The following is a 9,413-nucleotide window of genomic DNA, read 5'->3' as shown; positions in this document are numbered from 1 at the left end:
TTTTTGACACTCGTTAATATTTACAATTACAGAATTACTTATTAGTTATCTAACTTCCCTGCTGGAATGAAAGATCTATGAGAAGTAATCTTTCCTGTCTCTTAACCGTTTAATCCTGAGTAAAATGGAGTCTGGAAACTAAATAGTTTGGTTAACTACCCTGATTTGATCATTACACATTGTATACCTGTTAAACTATGGTCCTGTATCCCATAAATATGTACAAATATGTATCAAATTAAAAAATACACTTAAAGGCTCGAAAGTTAACTACATTATACTGTTACTTGGCGAACAGAGGATGGAGTTCGGTGCACACAGAGAAGGAGCGGTGAGGAGACATCGAACACTGACAAACGAGTAAGTACCAACCCTCCCGAGCCCAGCCACACCGTTCCCCTCTGACCTTTCACTCCGGAAGCACTAGCGGCTCTCTGACGCGAGTGCGCACGCGCAGCCGCCGGGGTCGCTGGAGGCCGTGCACAGAGCAAGGACGCGTGAAAAGGTTCCGCCTCCAGGGCTGGGCGGCGCCTGCGCCGACGGGGCTCTCGTCAGGACGCGCGTTCTCGCTCGCTCCCTCCCTCGGCTGCGCGCGCCCGGTGGGCGTGGGAGGAGGTGGGGAACCAGGGAGGGGGCGGGTGTCGCGGGAGGAAAGGAGCGAACCGGAGCGCTTCGTCCTGAGAGGAGTGAAGGCGGCAAAATGGCGGACCGCTTCTCCCGCTTCAACGAGGACCGAGACTTTCAGGTAAACACGGGCGTCGCCGAGGATCCGGGGAAGGTTCTGGCCGAGTCTGGAGCCTCCTTTATCCCCGTCTCTGAGCTCTTTCTCGGGGCTCTGCTCGGGCTTGCGAACCGCCTCGTTCTTCTGCCTCCTATTTCTCAAGGGGCCTCCCAGCTTGAGACGAGGCCGCATATCTTCTCCCCTCCATTCTCCTACCTCTTGAACCCGGATTTCGACCTGTTTGGCTTCGGGTCTTCGAACCCAGCTGGGCGTTATTTTTTTAGGAGGTGCTGTGCCCTCGGGGGTTGGGGGCCTGTCCCAAGGGAATACAGGGTTGGGTTGGGGCGAGCGTGGCGGTGGCTAGGGCTTCTGAACCCCGCGATCCTGCGCGCACTGATCATCACTTAGATAAATAAATGTCTTTATTGTCCATTTTTTCCCTTCCCTCACCCAGGAAAAAGGCATCTTAGTTATCGGGCTCCTCCTTCTTTCTTCGAATATTGGAGATTTCCCCTGGCATAAATACTGCTGTTATTAGGCCGTTAATTGGGCTTGGAAAACGGTAAATTATAGAAGCATGGACCAGTGTAAGCTTCACTTCAAATACCACCTCGAAAGATTTGTAAGAAGCATAAAATGATAATGGCCTTATTCAAGCGTGCGATAACTAGGACCAAAAGCTTGGATTTTTTTTTTTCTCTTTCCTTGCAAATGTTGGTATGGAATAATGTCCTGGTGATGGCAAGCATTATTGAAGGAAAAATAGAAGCCAAATTTGAATCACTGGTCTTTTGGCTGTTGAAAATACATTGTTTCTGTTGAGCGTTGTTGCCGCGGAAATACCGGAGATTAAAAGAGATTTAATAGAGATTGGGTATTTCTAGGTAAAATACATCCTCAGAGTCTCAGAAAAATCTCTGCATTAGTACCGCATATCCTGGCAACAGCAATTTGGGTCAGGGAATGAATCCGCGGAGCTCAAGTTTTGATTCCGTTGCACCTCTTCCTCAATCAACACGGAATAGTCTAGATGTGTTTCCTAAGGCAGTTTGAGGGATTTGAATGCTCTAAGGTGCTCGGGTTGGTGAATGAACAGGCAAAGCAGTTTAACAGTTTTAGGCCAGCAGTGTTAACAGTCTAGTACCGTAGAAAGCTAGGAGAAGTTTTGCAGCAGTGAGGGATCTGGGCGCTGTTGAAAAGCCTTGTGATCATGCGCCTGCTGTGTAAGCTGCAGCACAATACAGAACCTCAAGGTGTTGTAAGGAAACAGCGCAAGGCCTTGAGGTTTGAAGTTCATTTTAGGCATTTTGTTCCTGAGAAAGAATTTTTTTTTTTTTTTTAAGCAAGCACCATGGAACACAGGTAGGTGCAAGTTGTGTGAGCTTTATTGGTAATTTTTAAGGAAGTATTGACAATGAAAATTCACAAATGCTTTTCAGAGGATAGAACTTCAAGGTGACCTCATAAAATTGAAAATAGATAAGACAGGCAGTGAAATTTTGAGGAAAAAAAAAGGCTCTTAACCATTTCGCAGGCTTAAATAGGATTTGCAGGGCCTTGAATGACGATTTTGAAAACTGGATAGCAGGGTGTGAAAAACTGAAATTATGACGATTTTGAAACTGGATAGCAGGGTGTGAAAAACTGAAATTATCCTCTACCTTTCCAATACCCAGTTTCTAAGTAAAATAAATGACTATTCGGATGCTATAGTTGGGTTAATGTAAAACCCAATTTTAGATGATTGCTAGGCTTTTTCAGCTCTTATGTTGAAATAACCCACTTTTGCTGTATTGAGTCAACCAAAAAAATACTGGTTTTTAAAAGTTAGGTGTCCTAGCATTTTGGGTAAATAGGGTATTGGAGATGGATTTTTTTTTTTTTTTTCCTTTTTTTGCAGTAGTGGTGTTTGAACTCAGGGCCTACACCTTGAGCCACTCCACCAACCCTTTTTTTGTTATGGAGTTTTTTTGAGTTAGGGTCTCTTGAACTATTTGCTGGGGCTGGCTTCCCACCGCAATCCTCCTGATCTCTGCTTCCTGAGTACCTACAGCTATTACAGATGTGAACCACCAGTACCCTGCTGGAGATGGAAATCTTTTAGAAAGTTGTAAGATGGTAAACAGGTGCTGCACCTCTGAGCTACATCCCATATCTTTGAGCTACATCAGGGAATGCCTATTTTGCAAATTATTATGCTAGTAATACTATAAAGCACTCATTTAAAAATACTTAGGGATTAGAGGTATAGCTCAATGGTAGATTGCTTGCCTGTGTGAGGCTCTAGGTTTGATCCCTGTAATAATAATAATAATATGACAATAACAACAACAATAGTAATAATAAATAATGTGATTTTTTTTTTCTGGATGTTTTAATAAAGGGAAAATATAGATTGTCATTATGATGTTCTTTGATTTAAAATTACTGGAGAGAGAATGAAGTGCTCCTACTAATAATATATTTGCAACATTATTCAAGTTTAAGTTACTCAAAATTAAATTGGCCTCCTTTTAAGGTTTTTAACTAACAAATGAGGTGAAGCACTTGAAAACAAATCCATGGTAGGGTTCCAAACACAGTAGATAGATCCTATTCCTTTAAATAAATCTTATAGTACTGGAAATTGTTTTCATCTTTTTTGGTAAGTTTTATAATGACTCTTATTTTCCTTGCTTTTAATTTGGCAATGTAACTTAAAATTTTAGAATTTCACCCTTTACCAGTTTACTATTAAGTGCCAACTGGAGTGTTTGAATGTTTTCTGTTGAACATGAGAGCCAGAGAGTTGGGCTCACTGTTAGATTTTTGTGAACACTTAAAGTTTTAAAAGAAGCTTAACTGTGGGATGACACTTGAAGACTTTAGAATATAGAGTAATCTTTATAAGGGTCATACATATTTTAAAAGCTTGCTGTATTTATTATAATAAACATGTATGATTCTATAGACTTCATGTGTCGTATCAAAATCATTACATTAATCCTAAGAAGTAAGTAGTAGTATTCCCATTTTTCAGATGAAATAACCGAGGTACAGAAAATTAAGTAACTTGGCCAAGTACATGCATCTGTTAAGTGGCAGGGCCTGGATGCAGACTTGACTTTTTGACTTCTGAACCTGTGTCCAAGATCATTATCTCTGCTGGCAATTATATATTTTGTACAGCTATAATTGAGTCATCAAATGTGGGGGATAAACTTATAGGTCACAAAGAATAAGTGAGCTTTTAGAAAGATGATACAGTTTTTACCCTGCTCTGTTTTGTCCAGATCTGTTGGTCTTCCAAGGGTTTCTAGGGAGGCTTCTGACAGTGATAAGTTACACTGTATCATAAAGGCTTGTCTAGTTTCCCCCTTCCTCACTCCCTCAGTGCTTTTTGGCAATGTTGGGATTTGAACTCAGGGCATATGCATGCCCTGCCCCTGTGTAGCCTTTCAAAGTGTTTATTTTATCTTTGTGATCTGGGCTGAGATGTTTTGTCTTTTTTTTTTTTTTTTTTGGCAGCACTGGAGTTTGAACTCAGGCCTCAGGCTTGCTAGGCAGGTATTCTTACCGCTTCAGCCACTCTACCAGCCCTGTCTTTTTTTTTTTTTTTTTGGTTTTCTTTATTTCTCTCTTTTATTAATTATTTATTTATTCATTTATACCTGTTTTTAGGGCTTTAACTCCCTCTTTAAGAATCTGACCTCAATTTCTGAATGAGACATTCCTTTTGCCTACATTTACTAAGTAAGCTATTTGTTCACAGGTAGAGGGATAATACCCAAACTAATGGAAACTGTATAATGTACTTTAAGATACAAATGTATTCAACATTTTGGATTCCAAATTCATTAAACTTTTATTTGTACATTGATGTTTAGCTATAAGGAGCTATTACGCTTAGCATTTTATTGTTGTACAGCTATTAATGGTGATGCAGCTGAATGCTGGTGAGGAAATGCCATTTAGGATGTGTACCTGTAGAGGACTGATGATTCTTGCTCTGGTGCATTTATTTTTTTAATGAAAAGGAACTGTGGTAATAGTGAGTGATATAGTGATGAAACAAGTATTATCTTAAAGGTAATAATAAAATGTAAAAATGCACAAGAACTTTTTTTCAATCTATAAGTAATCATAAAGTTAAATAGCAATAAATAAGTCATGTAGTAGATTTGTAGGGTTCATTTCTTTATATCTCTTTCTTTGTAGTGCAGGGCATCAAACCTGGGGCCTCTTGCGTGCTAGATCACTCTTATCTCTGAGCTATGCCCCTAGCTTTTTTTTTTGTTTGTTTCATATATGATACCAGGATGCAACCCTCAGGAGATTCTTAGTTAAGACCATTAAATGAAGAGGTTCATAGTTTTAATATACCTAGGTCACAGAGACATATTTCCTGTGTAATACTATGGAATAGAGTGTAGGTATGTCAGAGGTGATATGTGGGGAAGTGTTCTAATCTTTGTTTATTGTGCCTCTGTCTGCATTTGGAAGAAATGCCACAAGCTATGAAAATCAATGTCCGCTTTTGCTTGGGTCACTAAAATTTAGGCAAAATCAATACTGTTCCCTTTCCTATTCCTATAATATGATAGGTAGAAATGATTGGAACCAAGGCTGTACCAATTTCAAAATATTGATGATGAATTGATATAATTATTAGCAAATGCAAAAGGATAATGTTATTGGTTAATATATTCTCAGAGAATTAAGAGTGATCAAAGTAAGATCAGCATAAAAGAGGGTTCCCTGGAAGTGATTTAAAGGGTAAATGTGTGTGTGTGTGTGTGTGTGTATGTATGTGTATATGTTAAGGCAAAAAGATCTTAAAATGTGGGTATATCAAGAAATAATACAGAAGAAAAAGACATTTAGAAGTTGTTTTTGGGGGGTGGGAGATTGGGGTTGAGAAGAAATGTGGTCATAGGGCTTCATGTGATGGTGTCCTTTTCAAAGTAGGCATGGGGGGCCAAGAAGAAATAGAACTGGACAATGATACTGTTAGGCTGATTATTATTTCAGAGCTGTTCTAACAGTCAATATTATAGGAAAGTAGCAGTCCCTTTTATTTCCTTCCTCCTCCCTTCCTCCCTCCCTCCCTCCTGTACTGACCGAAGTTTTAATTCAGAACTTTGTGCTTGCTAGCCAGGTGCTCTACCATTTGAGCCTTACCTCCAGCACCTTCTTTCATTTTCTTGTTACAAAAATTCTCCTTAGTGTACTGCAGAGGGATTATTTTATCACATTTTTTCCTTAGGTGATTATTATTTATTTATTTATTTAGAGACAGATTATCTATGTGTAACCCGGTCTGACCTTGAACTCATGATCCTGCCGACTCTGTCCTCTGAGTGCTGGGGTAACAACCACCATGTCTGGCTTTTCCTATCTTTTTTTTTCTCTGTTTTTTTTTTTTTTTGTGGCGGTGTTGGGATTTGAACTCAGGGCCTTACCCTTCCTAGGCAGATGTTCTACCACTTGAGCCATTCCAATTAAGGCTTCTTTAGTCTTAATAAGTTACATAACCAAAGCTAAATTTTTTAACTTAATTTTTTAAAAGACATGCATAATTTGCTATCCTGATTGTGCTGCAATTACATTTTCGTGAGATTCGTGTTTGGGTCTGTGATAATTAATGAATTCTTTTGGTGCTGGGGATTAAACCTAGGGCCATGTACATGATAAGCCTGTACATCCCAGCCTCATGATAATTTTTTTTAGGGGCCAGGGAATGTAGTTCAATGATAGGACATTTGCCTGGGCATTTGTGGGTCTCTTTGTTCAATCTCCAGTACCACAAAAACAAACAAAAGAAAACAGCTAAACAACAACAAAACTTGCCATTTTTTGAAAATGAGATCTTGAGATCTTGAATTTTGGATCTGGAACCTGTGTAGAGATTTTATGTTTGTTCTTGTAACTTAACCAGTTTCTAATATTTTATTAATGAAAAGATTTCTAGTTTGAGGTAGTTACCTAGTTCTTGAGTTCTATTAAAATTCCTTCTGTGAAACACTTGGTACTTTTGCTTGTATGTCGGCTGTTAATTCTCTTTTTATATTAGCGTTGCTATTTAGCATTAAGTGAAAGCAGATTCATGGTAATCAAAGGAATTACAAAGGAACAACACAAACACTGAAAGAAGTCATTGATTTGATATTGCAGCAAATACCAGAAGATGTGGTAATGATGTTCCATTTACAAATATATGACTTGTCCAATTGACTATGGAAGTCTACCCAAATGTGCTTATTGTATATTGTATTAGTCAATGCAGAAAGTCAAACATACCAAGGCCAAAAGAAGTAATACACTGTATTATCATGCTTATAGTAGAAGATTTCTTTGAGATTGAAACAAATATTTTTAGTATTTTATACCTAATTCAAGTATGAATGTAAGAAAAAGCAGCTAAAGTTGCTCTGGTATTCAGGTTAGAAGCACATGTTTTAAGAAGTGCTATAGATACAAAGATACAAAGAATTAATGTCACAAAAATAGTTTTCTATTATATGCCCCAATTTTTTTTTAATGGTACTGGGTCTTGAACTCAGTGCCTAGACCTTGAGTCACTCCACCAGCCCTTTTTTTGTGATGGGTTTTTTTTTTTTTTTTTTTTTTTGAGATAGGGTCTCTCGGACTGTTTGCCCTGGTTAGCTTCCAACCGAAATCCTCCTCATCTCTGCCTCCTGAGTAGTTAGGATTACAGGTGTGAGCCACCCTTAATTCTTTTTTTGTGCCTTTTTTTTTTGGTGGGACTGGGGTTTGAACTCAGGATTTCCCACTTGCAAAGTAGAGGTCTACCACTTGAGCCATGAGCCATGCCTCCAGCTCGTTTTGCTGTGGTTATTTTGGAGATGGGGTCTTGAACCACCATCAGCCCCATTTTAGACTCCCAAGTAGTTAGGATTAGAGGTGCCCAGCTTTTGTGACAGTTTTGAGGGATGATAAATCCTGCATTGAGTGTAACTCAAGCATCCAGAAAATATCTTTGTAATATTACATTTGGTTTCGTCTTATTAGTTATTAGTTGTCATCTTTGCCACTCTGGCAATTACATTAATTTCAGACAGAAATTATAGTTCATTTCAGAAGTGGCTGTGGGGCTGAAGTGATAGAGTGCTAAGGCCTTCCAGTGGTAGAGTTCAAACCCCTACCAAACACACAAAAAATAGAATTCATTTTAGTGTTTTATAGACTTGAAAAAAGTCAGTACTTTGGGTACACATAACATTTTCTCAGGGTTAATGAGGGAAGAGAAATTTAATATTTGAATCCTTTTTTGTAGGCAGTGCTGATCAAAATGAAAAAATTACTTTGATACTCTAGGTCTTTTTGTGTGCTGGGGATTGAATTGCAAAAACAGCCAACTACAACAGTAAAACTCAAGAATTTTTGGTTTTTAGGACCATGAATGAACTACTGAGCATAGGAATAAAATGAAAGCACTGACTGCAAAGATAAGTTTTATTTTAATGCCGCAACCAGGAATTCACTAGCTATTTAGGGTGCTTAAGCTGATGAATAGACATCATAGCAGCCTTTCTTATAGGAAGATTATTTGAGTGTTAGTTGTTAAATATGCTATACCCATATACTTAAAGCTCTGGTAAGCAATCTCCATTAGCCAAAGTTAATGTAAATGGGGCCAGGGAAGTTGAGGGTATATATAGGGAGTGATTGTAATAATGGACAATGTGATTTTAAGTTTGGTAAAGCAATAAATGAGGACTTCTGGATGGTAGTGATGGGTGAGGTGAAAAGTTGGTAGGATCAATGGATTGTAGGTTCTGTTGGGGGTTTAGACTTGTTAGAGGTACTTACTAGAGTGGAAGCACTAGAGAATGAGCTGGGAAGATAAAAGAACACACAAAGTTAGTGACCATGAAAGTGAATGTTTCAGGTACAGTAGAAGACAAAATCATTGTAGGAAGGAAAGGAAGTTAACTGAGACAGGGCTGAGGGTGTAGCTGAGTGAGAGTACTTGCCTAGCAAACGGCTGTCTGCCCTGGGATCAATCTCCCACAAAACAAATACAGGTGTGAGTGAAGTGGCTCACATCTGTAGTCCCAGCTATTCAGGTGGTAAAGATAGGGAGAATAATGGTTAGAGGCCAGCTGGGCAAAAAATTAGTTAGACCTCATGTCAACTAAAAAGCTGGAGCAGCTACATGGGAGGCATAAGTAGGAGGATTTGGGTTCAGGCTGCTTTTGCAAAAAATAAATAAATAAGGACATACACAAAATAACTAAAGCAAAAACAGCTGGATGCATAGTTCAAGTAGTAGAGTGCCTGCCTAGCAAGTGGGATGCTCTGAGTTTGAACCTTAGTACTGCAAAAAAAAGAAGAAATACCTGAGGCAGCAGGATGTTTATAGATCATTTAATGTAGAGAAGAGAATGGTAATATTGCATAGTTGCATACTGTTAATGATTATTATTAGCATGTAGTAAGTCCCCTGTGATCTAATTATTGCTCTTATTTTATTTTCTGATAGTTGTTGTAATTCAGTGAACTAAATTATAAAACAGGTGGTAACCTTGTTTTCTAGATAAAGAAAGTGGGGCCCAGGTAAGCATTTTGTCTGGTGCAAAGTTGAGTTTTCCATTTCTTCTCTTCCCTCCCCTCCCTTCCTCTCCCCTCTGTATTGGGGATCCAATCCAGGACTTTGCATATGCTTGAACAAGTTCTTTACCACTGAGCT

The 9,413-nt window shown here is 38.9% G+C and overlaps 1 protein-coding gene across 15 annotated transcripts in view; it reads left to right on the top strand.

Moving 5' to 3' along the window:
- The first annotated feature begins 574 nt into the window (after window positions 1-574).
- The window catches only part of Gpatch8 (G-patch domain containing 8), a 98,975-nt gene continuing 90,136 nt past the window's right edge, over window positions 575-9,413 (top strand). For 5 of the 15 annotated variants that reach the window (XM_074045578.1, XM_074045582.1, XM_074045584.1 and 2 more), the window contains exon 1: window positions 681-745. Coding sequence is in view for 2 of the 15 variants with exons in the window: in XM_074045570.1 (XP_073901671.1) it covers window positions 701-745 (45 nt within the window). In the remaining 13 variants the exon portion in view is untranslated. Of the gene's footprint in view, window positions 746-9,413 lie in introns of all 15 variants that reach the window. The other 10 variants (XM_074045575.1, XM_074045581.1, XM_074045577.1 and 7 more) reach the window with 5 other exon arrangements.

This window comes from Castor canadensis, chromosome 11 (genome assembly GCF_047511655.1).
Source record: "Castor canadensis chromosome 11, mCasCan1.hap1v2, whole genome shotgun sequence".
Classification (NCBI taxonomy): Eukaryota; Metazoa; Chordata; class Mammalia; order Rodentia; family Castoridae; genus Castor; species Castor canadensis.
This window is presented reverse-complemented; position numbering and strand designations above follow the sequence as displayed.